A 22,958-nucleotide genomic window follows, 5' to 3' on the forward strand; every position below is an offset into this window, starting at 1 on the left:
GATTTAAACAAAATGTGCATAGTTATCTGTACACTTAAGTCTTTCCGGATACATACAAGGATGTGAAATTGACACCCGTTATCTAAAAAAGATACTAAACATACATTGAATCCCTGGGATAATGCCTCTCATTTCATACTTTAATACCCCCTTTTTAAAATAATTCTTTATTGGCTACGTCTCCATCGATATATCGTAAACCATTCTTTATAACGTCACTATTTAACTGTGTAAACTGTGGCAGTATAACGAGGTTTTACTATTATATTTACATTAAGTTCTGGACGCACAAAACAACGCACCCACATTGATGTCACATCTGTGTTTATACTGTATGTGCCAAGGTATGCTAAATTATACAGATTCATCAACATTAATACACGTATGTATATTTAAAAATCATTTTATAAATAATAGACACCATTAGTTAAGTGATATTTTGTGTAATTTTATTAGGGGGGGGGGGGGGGGGGGGATGGCGAATGGTTAAAGCGTCTCTTACAAACTATATCACTAACCCTCCACCACTGGGGCGCGGCGCAGAGAAGTGACCATGCAGGTACAGTCCTTGGACGCAGGTCGGTGGTTTTTCTCCGGGTACTCCGGGTTTCCACCATCACTAAAATCTGGCTTGTCCTTAAATGACCATAGCTGTTAATAGGGGGTAAAACACAAACAGACTTGGATGTGTAATTTTTTGACTTTGCAATATATTGAGAGAAACGTTTTAAAAAATGTTCGAAAAAAAGGGAACTTGAAATAAATCGGCAGCAAGCAAAATGACAAATGTAACGAAGAGGAATTATATCGGGGCTTTACTGTATATATACGATGCTGATGGTGTTTAAGGTATCTCTAAAATATTGAAATGTGCCTTTTTAGCTATTAAAACAGTGACTTAGTTGAGACTATATGACACATAAGAACATATTGGCGACAATGGGAAGATAGGGGAAATACTAGTTCGGTGGCGTTACGGGGTCGCAACCAACTCAATAGTTCGTAGAATTAGAGTTTTTGGATTCCTTCAAAGGAATATACAATATCTACGATATTCGGACCTATTCCGTCTTTGCGTATTGCAGAGTTATCTTCTCTTGGAAGCAAGTATTGATTGTTACGTCACTTGTTTGTGAGAGTAACGTCATCAATTTTTGAGAAAACGACGTAATTTTCCCACACAAACCAATGACGTAACAATCAATACCTGCTCCCAAGAGAAGATAACTCTGCAATACGCAAAGACGAAATAATACAAACGTAGCTCTGATATTTAGAATTAATAGGACGTATGGGAATGAAAGAAGAAAGCAAGATAATATCAGATGATTGACAAAGGTACATGGAAACCGGACTTCGGTTAGGTACATGTACAATGCATGATATACAACAAAGATCACGTCTCTGCTGCATGTAGCAAATCTATGCAGAAGACAGCAATGTATTTGGTTCAGAGAGGAAACAGGCTGGAGAAACAATATAACAGAAGACAAGAGGTATTCAAATGGCAGAGAAAGGAACCGAAACTGTTGAACAACCGTTACAGAAAGGCTGAGATAAAAGTGGTCTGGTTCAGCTCCGAGCTAGGGATCTTGGGAGCGGACAGACATGTACTTCATCTCAGAATGCAAAGACGAAGCGGAAAGGAGGTGGCTTTCTTATCAAAACAGGCCAGTTTCAAAACAGCACTACCGGAAATTTAACGAGCTATAAAAAAATATATAATTATTTAACAATTATAGTATATAAGATGGAGACATATTTGAGAGTCGACATTAAGCTTGGAATATTCGGGGCAGTCATATTTCGCAATATCCGTTGTGGTGGACTGATCTGCAGGGCGGAACAGTGGATACAAAGTGTAGAACCCAGTTATATGGCACTGACAATCCAACCAAGGAAGAAAATTGTTGTCTTATTGTTCCTTCACAGAAAATGATTAATAATCGAGCTGACCTTCCCATGGGAACAGCAATGTGAAGAAACGTACTTATGCAATACACTCCAGTATGTACATTTTGCAGTCAGTTCTTATGGGCGCTCGATTTACGTGTACATGTAGAAGGGGAGCTGGACACGTATTCTTGAAATCGTTCTCATACTCAAACAAAAAATCTCTGCTCAATTACAATTTCCGGTGACTTGTTCATAAAAACTCACATTTTTTCAATGATTTGGAGGACAGTTGGAGACACTTGAAGTCGAACACCGTTTTCAAAATTTTCATTTGAAGTTTTGACCGTGTTACATGTGCATAATTGAGTGAGCTTAAGCACATATATTGCAGGCTTAAGCACGAGAACGGCTTCATGCATACAAACCAAGATGTCGCAGGTTTCCAACTCAATCGATAGAGGCTGGTCTTTCCGCAAAGAGGAGAGTAATGACAGAGAAAGAAGTGGCAGTCTTGAGATTTCCAAGACACCAGGCATTACAATGTACCTGGTGTGTGGTATGTTGGAAGCGATTGGAGTCAACCTCGGTTTATGGTCCTTGGCGTCATTGGATCTTAGCAAACCGGTAATGGACAAATCAGGGCCCTTATTCATGAAACCGTTATCATGCTTAAGCATGAATTCTATGCTCAAACCAGATTCCTTGTAATTCACTTAAATCATGTAAAACAATCAAAAAGTCAAATACAGTATCCGGCTTAAAGTCTCTTTAGTTAGTTTTCTAAATGTTTCTTTATTAGTTAATAACTGAAACAAGAAAAAAGGCATGAGCACGAAATCCATGCTTGAGCATGAGAACAGTTTCATACATTTGAACAAATCTGGAAGATAAATATTGTGCACCTTTAAAAATAATCAACATTGAGACAAATAATCAAAGAACAATATCTCTAATTAAGGTATTAATGGCTATATTTTTTTCATAATGCGTTATCTTTAATTAAGTAAAAATATATCTTTTCATAATGAATCAAGGCAGTCTCTGAATTATATGCACGCTTGTTTCAATAAAGGAATCGGTGTCCGACAAATAATTGTACATTTTTAAATGAATAGGACATTTCTAAGGTATAAATTAATAACATTAATCTTGAAATTAATCATGTAGAAAGTATAACATTATTGAATGAAATTGGCTGTGATCAAGGACATAATATACTGAAGTACATATATTACCACAGGACAATTTTGATCTTCTTTCGATCTTTATTAAAAATGGAGATACTGATATGGCCCAGTACCACAACTTGAACATTTCAAACTTTCAATTTCTTCCGAGTTCTGTTTCAAGTCAAGAGGTGACTTCTTATTATAAGATCATTTACATTTTACTATTTCACTTGCACGTCCGTGGAAATACCTGTAGTTCCCTGGGTAGTATTGATATTGGACTATGAACGGGTGGACTTCACACTCTGTACTTAAATAATAGCACGTCTATAGCACTATCATACTGGAACACAGACATTATTTGACATACGAAAATTCCAGTTAAATGAAAATATTTATTGTATAAAATGGGTCAAGTACTCACAATGATGTTAATCTTCACTGTTACCAAGATTTATTGCAAAGATCTTTTATTTGTTTTCTTTCCAATGGAAAGTAACCGATTAAAGGCATAACACTTACAAAAAAAACCTCTTTAAATTAGCCATGTCTGAATGTGTGGGTAATATATACGTCTCTGGTATAACTGCAAATATCAGTATTAAGCCACAGAATCGGATTGAACCTAAGTCCATAATTGAACTAAACAAACACTTATCACATAGTTAGTTAAAAAGTGTTAATTTGGAGGCTGCAGGCTCATAATTTTTCACCCTAACTTTTGATTTCAGAAATTTTGCATTGATCAACTTCAATCATAAACTTGTACACGATTATCAGAAAAACATGATTTACCATAAATGCACTTTTAAATAATTATGTTCTACGTAGGCAAGTATGTGCATATTTTCAAATGTATGGTCAACATATATTTTTTATATAATTAACATATAATTAGCATATAGTTAGCATATCATTATCATATCATTTACATACACTTATCACACATACACCAGTCAAAAGTATTGTTACAGATGTACATGTAACATGTGTAAGTTATCATAACTACCAGCGATTTTGACATTTACAACATGTAATAATATTGCATCACATCTTTGCAAACTTTCTCTCTCTCTCTCTCTCAAAATAGAAAAACATAGTTCTGGAGGAGTACAGGTTATATAAAAAAAACCATGAAATTTATTGGCGTTCTGACTGCCTTTGCCAGACACCCTTCCACAGGGACTTCAGAATCCGTTACAGCTATATTTGGGACTAAACTAAGGTGTCCACTGATGATTTGGGTGGCAGTCATACCGAAAATTGATTTAAACCCCTAAAACTTAAAATAAGACTAGTTATTTCGCTCCTCTACGATTCTGTATCATACACTCCAAACACTAAACACCTTAGTTTAGGTCAATCTCTGTATGAAATTCTCTACTGCCTGTGATCCCTTCTAGCTCCCTGAGCTCCCAATGCAAGTGGATGACACTAACGGTGTTATGGAATGTCAGAGCACACGATTACTAACGTTAAGTTTAAATGTATAGAGACAGTATTCTTTCACCTGTATGTTTTCCAGCAAATGATGTCCAAATCTAAATAACCATTGACTATAAAATGTAGTGATTTGCTAATGAAACGGTATGCTTTTTGACTTTCATTACAGAGTCGGAATTACACTGTACTGTCCACAGGGACATGAGAAATTGTTACAGCTTAAATGGACCCTAACTAAGGTGTTCAGAGTAATTTTCATTTTAGGGGTTTAAATAAAGTTTTGGTAAAAATACCACCCCTTATGATGATATTATACGTAAATTGTAGAAATCATCATAGGGGGTGGCATTTTTACTAAAAGTTGATTCAAACCCCCTAATACATGTACGGGCAAAATTACTCTGAACACCTTAGTTTAGGTCCAAATGTAGCTGTAACAAATTCTCAGGTCCCTGTGGTAGTGGCCTGCTTGTGCAACGCCATGGAAACCAAGTTTTCTCTAAGGCAAAAGGTACCAGTACATCAGTTGTAATTGCAAAAAAGAGTTGCACTCAAGACTGGTTTTTCACTGGGAGTATTTTCCCTTCTATATATAAGATGAAGCAGCCAAAAAAAGAGAAGAGTTTTACTGTTATAGAGTAACTTCCCCTGTCAAGTTTTTTTTCCATATATTTTGCAGCCTAAAAATTGGACACTCATTTAATGCTGTGCTTTTATGTTTCATGCATAACAACACTGGTAAAGTGCATATTTTATAATGTAAAGGTCCCAAATTTGACCCCATTATATTCAAACAATCGAATTTCAAACTACAACTATATGAAATGCATAGCAATATTTGATTTTTTTTATGGAATGTTGGTTTTGAAATGGAGAAATATTTTGCAGTGGAGAACACATTTTAACTTGTTGGTACTCTTACCCTTTACCCTTTCACCACTATGCAACTTCAGTAAACTCTTCTATGCATTCAGTTGGATGAGTCTATTATGGTTTACAGTGGTGAAAGGGTTAAGCCCCACCACATTAATGTTTTCTTACATGACGAAATATGTGTATGAGAGAAATGCAACATATCCCTGAGGATAAGGGGTGTTTAAAAAGTATTGGTGACAGGCAAGTGTGTTATACACTGCGGCACCCGACCATCCTGATTGCTGCAGAAAATAACTGTAGCAGCTAGATCTAATAACACTAAGGAAGGCCTTATGAACAAACAAGAATAATTAATGTCTTACTCTGAAGAATAGTTCTAGATGTTTGGTCCCACAGTTATTGGCGTAGATATCGGAATGCTTGGTTTATTTGATACCCTGTAGTATAAACTAGAACTGTAAGCCAAAGGCTAAATAATACCCCCGCTCCTATATAAACCAGAACTGTACGCTAAAGGCTAACTAATGCAAAGCAATATAGTCTCCCACCAGTAATGAGTTAATCACTATTTTATTAAAAACAAAAAAAAAAAAATAACAAGTATTTCGCACAAAGGGGCATAACTCCATTAAAAAGGGTCGAAATCCCAAATTAACATGCCAGTGCACAACAACATAAGATACAGATCATGCATGCAAACTTTCAATGAAATCCACCTGATGGTTAAGGTGGAGTTGCGCGGACAAGTTTTTCGCACAAAAAGGCATAGCTCCATCAAAAAGGGTCGAAATCACACATTAAAATGCCAGTGCACAACTACTTAAGATACCGATCATTCATGTAAAGTTTAAATCCATTGCTTATCTAAGGAGAAGTTCTCCGGACAAGTTACTGTGGACGACAGACAGGGTGATTCCAGTATACNTTAAGGAGAAGTTCTTCGTTTCGGGGGTATAATAAAATGCTGCGTATCATCACGGACATACACACATCTCCCCGATAAGACACCAGTCTTTACTATGTGGATAGAGAGAAAAGATGACTGTGTTACGTTGGTAGGATGGAGAGAAGGCAGAACATATAAAGAGGAAGCACAAGATTGTCTATTTGACTAGTTAGGGCCTCCAGGAGAGCCGTCAATATCACTGCCTGGATACTCTGCCAAAACATTACTGCCACGCCTGGAAATTGAGAAGAAATATGTCGTAAACATTTACATCATCTAATGACTTTCTTTAACTCAATATTTTCTTTTTCTGGAAACTTTCCAAAGATATATTAATAATAATCAATATAATTCGAGGTTTTTATATACTGCTTTATCACAACCTAGATCCTAGGTCGTCTCAAATTTAAGCGGTTCAAAAATTATTAACCGTGGCTATAGGGCCTTTGCAACCAGCCAACATCTTTCTCAACTCCCTGGGGAGCATACAGCAGTGCTGCCATTTCGGCGCTCACAGCCAGTGCTGCCATTTCGGCGCTCACAGCTAGCATTCTACAATTCTAGCACTGCCCAACCACGTACTCATTTACAGCTGAGTAGACTGGAACAAGCAAAGTAAAGTATCTTGTTCAAGGATACAACACAGTGTCATGACGTGACTCGAGATCGCACCCTTTCAGTCACCTACCACTAGACTACCATACCTCCAACTGCTCTTTATCTAATCTGATCATCAATAATACATGTACATCTATACAAAAATTAATTAGCTTGACATTGATAATTTACTAAGGCAATGGTAAGACCATGTTTAGAGGTCTGACAGTATTTAACTCTCCCCCTTTTCCTTGACACTCTGGGAAATGGAACCCACACCTTCAAATCACTTTGCAATTGAAAAAGAAAATAGAGTTTAGCATTTATAAAATACATCGTAAGTTCCTGGATATAATTAGTGAACAGAAAAATAGTTACCTAGATTGGAATCTGGATTTACAAAGTTCCAGTTCGGATACTACTGGTACTTTGTAAGTTCTGATTCCATTCTGGTTAACTCTTGTTGCATTTCTTTATAAATAGTCCTGACATTATACATCACTTACCTAATGTATGAAGACCATACAGAGCTGCTAGCTGTGACATTATACAGCACTTACCTAATATATGTAGACCATACAGAGCTGCTAGCTTTGACATTATACAGCACTTACCTAATGTATGTAGACCATACAGAGCAGCTACCTGCGACATTATACAGCACCTACCTAATGTATGTAGACCATACAGAGCAGCTAGGTGTGACATTATACAGCACTTACCAAGTTTATGTAGACCATACAGAGCAGCTAGCTGTGACAGTATACAGCACTTACCTAATTTATGGAGACCATACAGAGCTGCTAGCTGTGACATGTTACATCACTTACCTAGTTTATGTAGACCATACAGAGCCGCTAGCTGTGACATTATACAGCATGTAGACCATACAGAGCTGCTAGCTTTGACATTATACAGCACTTACCTAGTTTATTTAGACCATACAGAGCTGCTAGCTGTGACATGTTACATCACTTACCTAGTTTATGTAGACCATACAGAGCCGCTAGCTGTGACATTATACAGCATGTAGACCATACAGAGCTGCTAGCTGTGTCATTATACAGCACTTACCTAGTTTATGAAGACCATACAGAGCAGCTAGCTGTGACAGTATACAGCACTTACCTAATTTATGGAGACCATACAGAGCTGCTAGCTGTGACATGTTACATCACTTACCTAGTTTATGTAGACCTTACAGAGCAGCTAGCTGTGACATTAAACAGCACTTACCTAATTTATGTAGACCATACATAGCAGCTAGCTGTGACATTATACAGCATGTAGACCATACAGAGCTGCTAGCTTTGACATTATACAGCACTTACCTAATGTATGTAGACCATACAGAGCAGCTAGCTGTGACATTATATAGCACTTACCTAATTTATGTAGACCAAACAGAGCTGCTAGCTGTGACATTATAGAGCACTTACCTAATTTATGTAGACCACACAGAGCAGCTAGCTGTGACATTATACAGCTCTTACCTAGTTTATGTAGACCATACAGAGCTGATAGCTGTGACATTATACAGCACTTACTTAGTTTATGTATACCATACAGAGCTGCTAGCTGTGTCATTATACAGCACTTACCTAGTTTATGAAGACCATACAGAGCAGCTAGCTGTGACATTATACAGCACTTACCTAGTTTATGTAGACCATACAGAGCTGCTAGCTGTGACATTATAGATATAGCGGTCCCTTGTATGGTTTTCTTACTCCCTGCAAGACAATAAGCAATCAAATATTCTCAAGTAAACTTTAAAAGTAAACACGGTAATGTAATCAGGATAAATGGAAATCAAGGGAGGTCATCATAAGAAGAGGCACAGTGGGCCTCATCCTCCATATCCAGGGGTTATGTTCACTTTCGCTCTCTACACCCCTGGAATATATATATATATGTCATACCAAAATTGAAGGCACGTGGCTAGCTATTTGATTGGTGTCAAGTAAAAAACCTGACCAATCACTAGGCTGATACTTGTCCTTTGAACATTACAAAGGAGCGACGCCCGACTTCAAAGCCTGTCATTTGTTACCGTTATGCGACCGCAAGATTCTTTTGATGTACATCAAAAGATCAAAATTGTCTTCTTGTCTCATCCACAAGGTGCTGCACTTTGCGCCTTCAGTTTTGCTATGACATATTCCAGTCGCTCACCTATACATTTGAGCAATCATTAAAAAAATATCCCCCTGAAAAAGTAATACAATGTACGACAAATAAGTTCCTAGGGGTCGGCTTATCTTCCTTTGACATTTCACATTGAAACAGTAAACCAATAGGGCCTGTAGTTCTTACATTGTTTACATGTTCATAAAATTCATTATCAGATATTTTCACTAAATCACAACTCTACACTATTCTGTGCTTTTCAGACTGAATCAAATTGGTCTCAAATTAAAGTTTTCTTTTTTATCACCACGTTTGAAAATTATTGATATAACACACAAAGGGCCATGGTGGCTGAGTGGTAAAGGCGTCTGACCATCTACGATCAATAGCCCTCCACCAGTGGGCCCGGGTACAAGTCCTACTGGGAGCAGTCACCGGTAGTGGTTTTTTCTCAGGTCACTAGTTTTCCTCCACCACCAAAAACTGGCTTGTCCTTAATGGACCATAGCTAGCTGTTAATAGGACGTAAAATACAAAAAAAACCTACCCAACATACCTGGCCATCTATGTCTTCCCATAAATGCCCCTCCCACTGACGCCATCGTATCCCCCACTCCAAGGGAGAGAACTCCGGCATACAACCGTAAATCTGTACCTACAATAACAGAAAATAACAATGTACATTTGAATTGAACTTACATCACACAATTAATCTAAAATTCTTGTTTTATATAGAAAATCATTAGCAAATACCTTGACTTAAATATGCCTTCTTCAAAACTTGCATAATTGTTTTTGTAAGAATCCTAAATGTAAAGTAAGCAGGCTGATTTGAAACATTTTCTAAGGGAAATCTGAAATTTAATCATCAGTAGCCATCGTGAAACAAGAGTTATCTCAGGGAAACAAAGGATTGTGTTTCCCTACAACAAAGGGCAAGAAATGTATAATGAAGTCTTATATCGGGGTCCAGGTAGAACATAGAGAATATTGCCAAAAGTACTCCGCCTTGTTGTCACAAACATGGCAGTTTCTTCTAAAAAAGCTTTGGACAAGTTCTTCCCTGTGGGGAAATTTGTCATCCTGGGAAAATACTAGCAGCTTCCTTCCATCTTGTCTATGAAGAATTGCTCTTTAGCTCAATCTGACCTCTGTTACAAATTTAACATTTAGCAAATATCCAAACAATCAGGAAAAAGAGTCTTGTTGAAAAACACAAAATTGGTTTATTGCTACCAGGGCTATTGTACCCACAGCCTTTCGGCCAATTAAAATATTTTAACTTGCTGGTAACCTTTACCTTAAGGCCCACCTCATAACAGCTTCCCTTCATGACAAACTATTTCTATCTATACAGTTATAAATGTTTGAGAGAAATGCAACAATATACTCCTGAGGGCAGAGTTTGTTTAAAAAGTCATAAAGTTAGATCTGTATACATGCTGTCAGAAGATAGGACAAGACGTTCATTTGAGCTGGCCTGGGTACTGTATGAGAGACCGTTGTGGCAGCAACCTTCAGTCAATCATATGCTTTACAGGGAAGCAAAAACATGAAAGAGATGCAGTCTGTTTGTTTTTTGTCAAACATTTCCGAAAAACCCAGAACAATTTACCATTAATGGTCGCGTCCAAGGACTGGTCTTAGATTGTTCTTTTGTGTGCGCACTCCTTTCTTAACACTTTCATTTTCCCCTTTACAAAGTGTGCACTATCACGAATATTTACAGTATTTTTGCTTATACTAAGGCTGGGCGTGACACTAATCAGGATAAAGTCTATTTCCTAACAGATGATACTTACTGTCTAATTTGTCCATAGGGATTATCCAGACAGGTAAAGAGAAGCCAAGGAGTAGATATAGTGGAGTCAGGATTATCTCCCCTTGATCTTGACTGTCCACAAAAACCTTGTAATTCTTTTTCAAAATGGCTCCAAGAGGCCATATACTATTCATCCTCATCACCTGAAATGGATTTTGTATTTTTGGACATTGATTGATGTTCATTGCATACCTGAATACTAGTATGTTAATTAACCCTTTCAACCCTAAGACTATAAGTAACTTCTTTGATGGACTCTTCCGTGCATCTATATGGGGATGAGTCCATTATGGTCTACGGTGGTGAAAGGGTTAAGGATAAAGCATGTTCTGTATAACTACTGTAATAAGGGACATTTTTGTATCAAAACCTTACACACTTTGTTTTAGTTAGCAGTAGTCATTCGCTGTGTTGTTGTTAAATTTTGCATTTTGACATTTACTTTTGTAACTTTTTATGAATAGTATACACAGGAATTTGTAAATCAAGACATCTTGCAAATATCATATTTTGTTTTGAGACAGTACATGAAGTTTTGTGAAATCATGACATCACGTAAAAATTCTCGATACAAATACACTGGCATACTGTTGAGTCTTTACCACTGTAGGGATTTGTAACAAAAATAAATAAATAGAAAGGCCAGTCAACATTCCAAGATTTAAATTTAAATTATAGTAAGCAAAGCAACCAACATTGGACAGCTGATGGATCAACTAGCATACATATTAAAGTTGTGTTGTACACTTGGATATTACATATGAAGAATGATATTATTATAATGTAGAGCATATTGATCTTACCAGTGAAGGTTGGGAGTTTGGGCAAAGGTTTCCAGTTTAAAGTAGGGGTTCACTTGTCAAAATTCATTTAAATTAAGGAATTAAATAGCAACATGGCCTTTTGTCATTAATTTGATCTTTGACTATAAGCTGCCAATAGTTCAAAACAGATCTATAATATGTAATCTAAAAAGACATAGAAACGAACCATATTCCCTGTATCCATATCTAATCTGTTTCTTTAATAATTAAATGTAACAATTTTACATATATGTATTTATACAAATTGACCTACGGCACTGACCTCTAAAATGACCATGACTCCTAGACCTATGACCGACGAAGTCCACAAGAACGACGGGTCCATCAGAAGCCCAGGTACATACACTGCCAACATGACTAGATGGAAGACCTTTCGCTGGTCTGAGGATACTCGACCACCAGCAGCCGAAGCATTCCTCACATACACGATAACTACACTCAACCCAATGAGGACTGTCCAGGAAACCAGGAGTTTTGTCTACAAAATACAAGAGTTCTTCTAATTGTTATACATTTATAGATACAAAGATTTCATTCTGACAAAATTAGGATTTCACAATCCTTTGACAGTCAGTTCTGAAAAATAAACATATTTAAAAAGTTGTGTCGTTTAGATTTCCATTTTTTCTTTAAAACTGTATTTTTGCACTTGGTTTTGCCGGTGTTCATCTAATCTATATGTCAGGGTCGCTGTTAAAATAGATTTTACAGGCATATAAGATTTGTTTTTAATTGCCAGCTCTAAATATTTTCTGAGGGAGAAACTGCATGACAAAAATTTAAAATATCTTGACAATTTGCCTTACTCCCAACACTTTCTTTACAAAGAACTAGAAGGGGTTAAGTCTAGCTTTATAGAGACTTAAGTTGTGTTAGAATTGAAAATAAAAACAAACTTCTTAATACCTACCCTTGTTGGAGTTTGTAAGATGAATTCAAAGATGTCAATCAGGAAGCTTGACCCAAATGACTGGTACAGGAGAGGCAGGACGACGGTCAAGGTAGTGGTAAAAAAAGTCAGGTAAAAAAGGGGTGTGCCTCTACCTCTGGTCAAATGCCTGGCAATCCAAAACTTGACCGTGCCAAGCAACACACCTTCAAAGGCGACCTGTATAGATTGATTATACTCATATAACCTGGATAGATTAATTATACTCCTATACCCTGGATAGATTAATTATACTTATATAACCTGTATAGATTGATTATACTTATATCCCCTGGATAGATTGATTATATACATATCCCCTGGATAGATTGATTATATACATATACCCTGGATAGATTAATTATACTCATATACCCAGGTTATATGAGTATAATTAATCTAACCAGGTTATATGAGGATAATCAATCTATCCAGGTTGCCTTTGAAGGTGTGTTGCTTGACACGGTCAAGTTTTGGATTGCCAGGCATTTGACCAGAGGTAATCAATCTATCCAGGTTATATAAGTATAATTAATCTATCCAGGTTATATGAGGATAATCAATCTATCCAGGCTATATAAGTATAATCAGTCTATACAGGTTATATGAGTATAATCAATATATCCAGGTTATATGAGTATAATTAATCTAACCAGGTTATATGAGGATAATCAATCTATCCAGGTTATATCAGTATAATCAATCTATCCAGGGTATATAAGCATAATCAATCTATCCAGGTTATATGAGGATAATCAATCTATCCAGGTTATATGAGGATAGATTAATTATACTCATATACCCTGGATAGATTGATTATACACATATACCCTGGATAGATTAATTATACTTATATAACCTGGATAGATTGATTATCCTCATATAACCTGGATAGATTAATTATACTCATATACCCTGGATAGATTAATTATACTCATATAACCTGGATAGATTGATTATACTTATATAACCTGGATATATTGATTATACTTATATAACCTGGATAGATTGATTATCCTCATATAACCTGGATAGATTAATTATACTCATATACCCTGGATAGATTAATTATACTCATATAACCTGGATAGATTGATTATAATCACATAACCTGGATAGACTGATTATACTCACATAACCTGGATAGACTGATTATACTCACATAACCTGGATAGACTGATTATACTCATATAACCTGGATAGATTGATTATCCTCATATAACCTGGATAGATTGATTATCCTCATATAACCGGGATAGATTAATTATACTCATATACCCTGGATAGATTAATTATACTCATATAACCTGGATAGATTGATTATAATCACATAACCTGGATAGACTGATTATACTCACATAACCTGGATAGACTGATTATACTCACATAACCTGGATAGACTGATTATACTTATATAACCTGGGTAGACTGATTATACTCATATACCCTGGATATATTGATTATACTCACACATATACCCTGGATAGATTAATTATACTTATATAACCTGGATAGATTGATTATCCTCATATAACCGGGATAGATTAATTATACTCATATACCCTGGATAGATTAATTATACTCATATAACCTGGATAGATTGATTATACTCATACAACCTGGATAGATTGATTATACTCATATAGCCTGGATAGATTGATTATACTCATATAACCTGGATAGACTGATTATACTTATATAACCTGGATAGACTTATTATACTCATATAACCTGGATAGATTGATTATCCTCATATAACCTGTATAGACTGATTATACTCATATAACCTGTAAAGACTGATTATACTCATATAACCTGGATAGATTGATTATCCTCATATAACCGGGATAGATTAATTATACTCATATACCCTGGATAGATTAATTATACTCATATAACCTGGATAGATTGATTATAATCACATAACCTGGATAGACTGATTATACTCACATAACCTGGATAGACTGATTATACTTATATAACCTGGGTAGACTGATTATACTCATATACCCTGGATATATTGATTATACTCACACATATACCCTGGATAGATTAATTATACTTATATAACCTGGATAGATTGATTATACTTATATAACCTGGATAGACTGATTATACTTATATAACCTGGGTAGACTGATTATACTCATATACCCTGGATATATTGATTATACTCACACATATACCCTGGATAGATTAATTATACTTATATAACCTGGATAGATTGATTATCCTCATATAACCGGGATAGATTAATTATACTCATATACCCTGGATAGATTAATTATACTCATATAACCTGGATAGATTGATTATCCTCATATAACCGGGATAGATTAATTATACTCATATACCCTGGATAGATTGATTATACACATATACCCTGGATAGATTGATTATACTTATATAACCTGGATATATTGATTATACTCATATAACCTGGATATATTGATTATACTCATATAACCTGGATATATTGATTATACTCATATAACCTGGATAGACTGATTATACTCATATAACCTGGATAGATTGATTATACTCATATAACCTGGATAGATTGATATACTCATATAACCTGGATAGATTGATTAAGTCAAATAACATGGACGGACTGATTATCCTCAGAAAAAATGGACAGATTGAACATTAATACATGTACAATCTGGACAAAATGTTTGTATACAGAAATCTGGACATTTTGATTATACCAGTACAACTGTACATTTAACAGGTAAATATACCTCAGATCATGCATATCAAAATTATTTGTTTACTCGTTGTATAGAGAAAATGTCTTGAATTTGACAGCACGTTCAGGATGTGTTATTAAAACATCAAGTAATTTTCCACATATAAAATGAAAAAATAATTATACTTGCCACGGCTAGTTTCTGACCAGAAAGCAGATCATCCTGTATATCAACTTCTCCCTGTAATATAAAGTAAAAATTAAGTATATCATGTAGCTGTTCTTAACCCTTTCACCACTGTAGATCATAATGGACTCATCCATATCAATGCATGGTAGAGTCTGCTAAAGTTACATAGGGGTGAAAGGGTTAATTAATCAATTTCAGACCAGATGTTCTCATTTTTCTTGTGTTACAAACAAAACATGTCAAATTGGACCAATTTCACTAATACTAGTATGATGATTTTTTTCTCCATTTAATATAAAAAACTCAATAAAGGAATTATTGCTCTAATGTGTTGTCTCAAGTTAATATATACATTTTACTTTTTTTATGCATAATATACTGTACCAATACTTTGTTTTTATGAGTCAATGCTATTTGTTTCCTCTGGGGGCCATCTTCGAGCTCAGTTATATAAGTAGCCTGTGTTATGGGCGTAAAAATCAAGTCACCAGATTATTTTCATTACTAACCTTTAACACACCAAGTGTAAGAGAAAGTATAACAGTTAGAACAAGCTGTAGCACCAGAGTTATCTCCCCTTCTGTAAACGACCTCGGCAACAGTTCTGGAACCTTCGTAAGGAGCATGAAGAACAGCACACAGATCGCTCCAAACAGACTCAGGCTGAACACATCTGTATGCAAGATATGAAATCTATGTTTATTATAAACTGACTAGGAAAAAACATGAATTTGCAAACAAATGTTCAAATTCACAATGTAGTCTGAAGTATTTCTCATGATCATATACAGTTTAAACATTCAATAGATAACATAATGAAAAGTAATTTGAAACTAAATGAACCGTGTAATGGGTTATTTGCTCAGGCTTAAATTTTTCGTGACTTTGACCCAAAATTAGAAAATGAAATTTACACAGATTATAACTTCACGACATAGACAAGTGAACGAACTACATTTTTGCGTCGTTTTAGCACAGAGACGGGACACTCGGCAAATTAGCTATGACATATTCCGTCTTTGCGTATTGCAGAGTTATCTTCTCTTGTGAGCAGATATTGATTGTTATGTCATTGGTTTGTGTGAGAAAATTATGTCTTTTTCTCAAAAATTTATGACGTTACTCTCACAAACAAATGATGTAACAATCAATACCTGCTCACAAGAGAAGATAACTCTGCAATACGAAAAGACGGAATTTCAGGGGTGCAGAGAGCATAAGTGAATGTACGTACCCCCTGGAATTTCAAGGATGCATTTTTTGTATTCTTGTCATGTTATTCTGCAGATCATAGTTTTGCAATTATGTACCCAGGAAATCGTGGAAATATCATCCCCATGGAAATATCCTGTTAAACAGGGTATAAGATCCTACGGAAATAAATTTTCCATTTGTTTCAATGATGATCTAAAAGAAGAACAGCTTGTGTGAGCAACGGTTCACAGTGCTTTACGGTCCACTGAGCTAAAGTTACCTTTAAGGTAAAGACTCTAAAGTTATACACAACAAACCGTCTATTCGGGATAACATTTCTGAAGTTTAGCACTGTGCAAAGCTTTGAGCTGAACTTCAAAAAATCCTACCGGTTGGTTGCGATTTCTTTTTCTCTTACCCTGGACAGGTGTATCCACACTTTTACGGGTGCGAGATATTCTTGTCTCAACCTAGGGTTTAGACGGAGTGATTCCCCTCTTCATAACAATTGTATGATGTCACTTCAACAATGCATCAATGCACTTCAACCCTGCATTTAGACCCTAACGTTAACATTACAGTATGTTTATGAGACGCAATGGGTGAACAGGGTAAGAGAAAAAGAATCATTCACCCTCTTGAGGTGAGATTGGGAATTTCAACCCTCTGGGAAAGATTCTTAAGTTATCAAACACTCAGCACAGCCTCGTGTTTGGTAACTGAAGAATCTTCCCCCTTGGATTGAAATTCTCCTATCTGCCCCCTCAAGGGGATGAGAGATTCTATTAGTCTCCTGTACACAGGGGTGATAGATTCTCAGGTGTCTTATTAAATTACTCAGAATTTGAAATTTAATATACAAACCATGCTGTATTAGATGAGAGCGAAGCCAGAGTAGTTGAAGAGCTCCAGCTATCTGGGTGAGGTTCGAGGCATTGTAGTGTACCAGGGTCAAAGGTATTGTGAACAACAAGAAACTTGTCTCCAGTTCTGGCAGATTCCCCACTGAAGGAAAGAAATATAAACTTCATATCTACTGATAGACCTCCCACTGAAGGAAAGAAATATAAACTTCATATCAACTGGCAGATTCCCCACTGAAGAAAAAGAAATATAAACTTCATATCTACTGGTAGACCTCCCACTGAAGAAAAGAAATATGAACTTCATATCTACTGGTAGATTCCCCACTGAAGGAAAGAAATATAAACTTCATATCTACTGGTAGACCTCCCACAGAAGGAAAGAAATATAAAGTTCATATCTACTGGCAGCTAGACCTCCCACTGAAGGAAGGAAATATAAAGTTCATATCTACTGATAGACCTCCCACTGAAGGAAAGAAATATAAAGTTCATATCTACTACATGTAGTAGACCTCCCACTGAAGGAAGGAAATATAAACTTCATATCTACTGGCAGACCTCCAACTGGAGGAAAGAAATATAAAGTTCATATCTACTGGTAGACCTCCCACTGAAGAAGAAATATAAAGTTCATATCTACTGGCAGATCTCCCACTGAAGGAAGGAAATATAAAGTTCATATCTACTGGTAGACCTCCCACTGAAGGAAGGAAATATAAAAAAAACAACAACATAATACAATCAAAATGAAAAATAGAGAAAATAACAAAAGACAGTTACCATGGATACCATACCCAACATATGCCAGTGGTAACAAGGCACAACACCAGATTCCTGGATCTGCTCTGGTTCTGGAACATAAGGAAACACTGATACAGTAAAAAAACTTATACATATTGCTCCTTGATTTATTCTATAATTCTGATATCTGTCTACATCATATATATTTTTTTTTTATCATTAGAAAGATAATTTTAAAGCTATTGGAGGTCCAAAGTATTAAAAGAAAAAAGTCCCCTCTCCCTCCTGCAAGAAAAACAAACCCTTGAATCTTTGTATTTTCAATGCCCTATTTTTCTAAACATTTTGGCATGACCCTTCAACTCTGATATAACACTATAAGATTTATATTTCCTGGATCAAATTAGCTTTGACAACAACAAACCTGTATAATATTCTGGATGCATCTATCCTCCTTAGACCTGGATTAAACTGGGGCACAAGCTGGTGTAACAGCAGGAGAATGTAAGAACAGCCCAGGAATCCTGTGTAAAATCAATGGTGATATGTTCAGTGTACAACTCTGTGGAGGAAGAGGAGGAGGAGGAGGAGGAGGAGGAGGAGGAGGTGGAGGAGGAGGAAGAGGAAGTGGTTTGTCACTGTATCCATTTCTCAGTATTGTAACAGGAGATGAAAAAATGCACGGCCAGACTGGGGTTCGAACCCGGAACCCTCAAAACTCTATACCAATTGAGCTACCTGGTAGCCGATGATCGACCCAGTCCAGTTCCGCTACATTCCTCCCTCCTTTTTCTAAGTCATATCGCCCCCAAAGACACAACTATTAACAACCCAGGTTCGGGTATCCCCTTGTCAAGCATACACCAAATGCTTGAAACAATAGGGTTGGTCACAGGCACAACTGTAATAGGGGATGGAAAAAAGCACGGCCAGACCAGGGTTTATTGGTCCAAGTGGTGGTCAGTTTAGACACTTTTTTAAAGTTAAATATATATATCTTTACAGTGAAATTATGAAAAAAGTTCTATTAACTGAAATATTGATCTCTCTTGTTCATGTAGATAGTAATTCATGATGTTCAATGGTGTTAGGAAACTGGAGGTAACCCAAAGAAAACTCTGGTACTTGGGCAGGTGATCACCATTTACATGTACCTTTTCATGACTGATATGGGTATCAAAGCTGATGGCCTTGGTGGAAATCGAGTACACTATCCAATACACCACCCGAATATCAAATATAGTTTCACTGCACTTTTTGATTTTATTTCCTTTATCGTTTTTCCTCAGATCAGACAAGTATGTTTTAGCAAGGTAAAAATAGTATGACAGTAACAGGAAAAAGGGAAAATGTTACAGCCAGACTGGGGTTCGAACCATGGACCCTCCGAACTCTATATGGAAACTCTACTAATTGAGCTACATGTACACCGTACCAGGTTGCCGAGGATTGACCCAGTCTAACAGTTCATCTACTGAACATGAATCATTACATGATAATACATTTTGTGTTTACCAAGGCTATTGAGCTGGAATGCCTCCCCTGCTGTATCTTGTAGGTATGTCCCAAGTGATATACATCCAGCAGTGACCACTCCTGTCTCCAGGATAACACGGGCCTCCATGTCCACTTCTCTGGATTTTAATATATAGGTCCTACCTCTTTTCACGTGTAATTAATTTTCACATTAGTAGCTGTACGTTTAGTAAACAGTTAAGACATCAGCATATAACTGTCCTTCTATCAACAAGTCCTGAAAAAAATATAAGGAATACCTCAATGCCTATACATCATTAACTTGCAAATAAATATACATTACTGTAAAGGACTTGAGCAAGACTACAGAAAATGACTACTGTCACACAATAACTTGAATACGGCTACTTTCGAGGGCAGACGCGCTGTTATTATTGAAGTTGCATATTTACTTGAAGATATCAGAATATATAGCAATAGTGACACATTCATTGTACAAGTTTGCCGGCTGACTTGGTTGTATGAACAAACACTGAAACAGGGTCACGCGAGGCTCAGGGGTTATCATTATGGGAAACAGAAACTGAGAAAATATCGGAAGACATGCCTTTCCTTTAGTGAGATCTTCATAGTGAATGCATCACCAAGGTAACCATACATCACCTGTTTCTTATTTCTTTAGACCCTGTTATCGTGATAGTTATCTGGTCTTCATATATAGTAAATGCGTCAATATTTAGGTTTTTATTCAACTTTCGTACCGGCGTCTACTCGGAACATTTCGGTACGGGTTCCGAATGGACGATACTGTGGGTGAGGGTAAAACCCGGAATGCACTGAGACAGGAAGATATTTTGTATATCTGTACGTTAACGTGGAATTCTTAATGATATGTATTGCGTCGGGGGAGGAGTGAAATATACACTCTAGAAGCGGTGGAGGGTGAGAGATCCTTTGGAGCTCTCCACAGAGTGACAGTAAGATGATTCCAGTCAGTGGTCACGAGTTGTTTGATATATATTTTTTAAATTGTTCAGTTTTACAACTCTTTAAAACACTTCGAGCTGTTGTTGGAATATTTTTCAACAAACATATCCTTGATTGCTATGGGGAGGGGGTGATTCCTTACTTGCGGACATGTGCTATAGTAGGTAGTTTGGACAGACTTTAGGAGAGTGTCTCGGATTGTTTAATGGTGGAGATCACATGTGTGGAATCTTTGGTATGTTTTCAATAAAGTAATTCCTACAGAGCGACGCCAGTGTGTTATCGTTTTCACTTAGGAAAGACAATTGGATGACGTCATGATGAGTAAAATAGTGAAGCTCACTTGTGACATCTTTGTTGCTAAGCTGCTTAGCAAGCGACATTGGCGGAGATGATCAGTCTCTTCCCTGATATATACTTTATATTCAAATTCTTGGATTACCACAATGAATATCAGATTACTTTTGATATACTTGGTATTGCTGAGCGCAGTGCAACAAGGGCCTGCTGCATATCGGGACCTCATGAGGTAAGTTTGGACTTAACGTGGTACAGATCTATAAATTTAAACGTGTTCTCAACAGATCGCATTAACAACGGGGAATTATTTAAGTCAATGTCAAGTTAACATAAAAAGATGTCATTAAAAGTGTTGTAACTTCTATTTAATTTCCAGAAATGCCTTTTAATCTTTAATTTTCAATTTAATTTCTTTAGCGTGGGATCCGAGCAAGGATATGCCCAGAAAATGTTCCATTATTTCTCTACAACAGCCATTGAGAACGTATGTCCAACGCCTGCCGATCTGGCATGGGTAAGTGAAGCATATTTTCCACTTCCGACTTTTTCGGCCATCTATATTGTAATGAATTTTTTTTTTAGTTCCCGTGTCGTAGACAAGTGAAATGGTTTACCACAACATGTCATAGATGCAACTGATGTTAAACATTTTGAAATATTACTGGACAATCATTGGAAACGAGAAAAAATAACATTCTCTGCTAGTTAATCGAATTGATCATTGGTTTAACGTAAAAATGCAATGTGCACCAGAAGTAAACAAATCATTATTGTACAGAATTAATTGATATGGATATAGAGGCTCACAGCCTGCATCCAATATTTTCGTATTAAATCGTATTAAATACCCGTAACTTGAATAAAGTCTTGAGATTGGGTCATCAGCTGTTTTAGTTAAGAACGAATGCACAGGAAATAATTTTCATTTATTCTTTTTTAGCGAATTGGAAATGAGGTTTTCTGCACACTCCTCTGTTTGCTTCTAAGCTTGCTGTTGAGGCATGCACCGTCGATTGCAAAAAGCGCCAAAGGGAAATGGTCGGCTTTGGTTACAACGGTCCACGAATGGCGAAATCGTAAGTAATATTTATCTACAGATGTTTGTGTTTCAATATAATGTGGTTTAGTATTATTTTTTGGGATCAGTTTGTTTCGTTGATACAACAATTTACAGTCAAATACATGTACTTCGTGATAGACTGCCATCCTGTTTCAGAAATACATATACGATACGCCGTTAAAATGATACAGTCAAAGTGGAAGTCCAATAAGTGGTCTCATTATAAGGTGGCTTCTCAATACAAGTTCAGTTCNAACAAAAAGAAGCATAACCATAATAGTGGGAAATGTTCCCATATCTTTAATTCTTCACACAACTATCTCAGTCTCCGATGACCCTGAAGTGCCTTTAGATCCAATGAACTAGTCAAACACCAATGTTTTGACTGTTTAACTCGGGAACTATCAACCAAGGTAATCACAGATATCATCAAAAATCTACTGTTGAGTTTTCTTCATCCCAGATTCAATACCTTTCATTTCTAAACATTGCTTTATTTCCATATTCATTACAACTTCTATAACACAAAACAATCTCTAACCAACCACAAACGCCACCACAATCATATCAAAGAGCAAAGTAGTGAAAATGCATTAATTCCTTTCAAAAGAACAAATTGGCATTCTCCCAAAACGAGAATGTTCTATTGCCGAGGATCAAATATCTGTGCTGACCTCAGAAAAAGTTATATAATCAAATTTAATCATACGAACGAGACATGTATTTCATCACTGTATCAGCACAACACGTCTCAGATTCTCAATTATACGTAAACATGACAAATCAGTGTTGTCTCTTATACCTAATGTTGTTCTTAATGT

General features: G+C 36.3%; 2 protein-coding genes across 2 annotated transcripts in view; one reads left to right on the plus strand and one right to left on the minus strand.

Moving 5' to 3' along the window:
- Positions 1-6,315: 6,315 nt before the first annotated feature.
- LOC110460194 (dolichol kinase-like) lies at positions 6,316-20,568 on the minus strand. The gene is made up of 13 exons (XM_021512978.1): positions 20,454-20,568; positions 19,830-20,067; positions 18,739-18,838; positions 18,354-18,424; positions 17,572-17,712; positions 16,023-16,186; positions 15,514-15,564; positions 12,614-12,811; positions 11,966-12,181; positions 10,860-11,022; positions 9,614-9,712; positions 8,583-8,660; positions 6,316-6,565 (listed from the first exon to the last, which is right to left on the minus strand). Exons 2-13 carry the CDS (start codon positions 19,936-19,938, stop codon positions 6,432-6,434), a joined length of 1,524 nt encoding a protein of 507 aa, XP_021368653.1. The 5' UTR covers positions 19,939-20,067; positions 20,454-20,568; the 3' UTR covers positions 6,316-6,431.
- A 620-nt stretch (positions 20,569-21,188) lies between these two features.
- The window catches only part of LOC110460216, a 14,126-nt gene continuing 12,356 nt past the window's right edge, over positions 21,189-22,958 (plus strand). The window contains exons 1-3 of the mRNA XM_021513019.1: positions 21,189-21,306; positions 21,495-21,591; positions 22,018-22,153. Of these exons, the coding sequence (XP_021368694.1) occupies positions 21,224-21,306; positions 21,495-21,591; positions 22,018-22,153 (316 nt within the window). The 5' untranslated portion in view covers positions 21,189-21,223. The remainder of the gene's footprint in view (positions 21,307-21,494; positions 21,592-22,017; positions 22,154-22,958) is intronic.

The sequence above is a fragment of the Mizuhopecten yessoensis genome, unplaced genomic scaffold (genome assembly GCF_002113885.1).
Source record: "Mizuhopecten yessoensis strain PY_sf001 unplaced genomic scaffold, ASM211388v2 scaffold10331, whole genome shotgun sequence".
NCBI classification, from domain to species: Eukaryota; Metazoa; Mollusca; class Bivalvia; order Pectinida; family Pectinidae; genus Mizuhopecten; species Mizuhopecten yessoensis.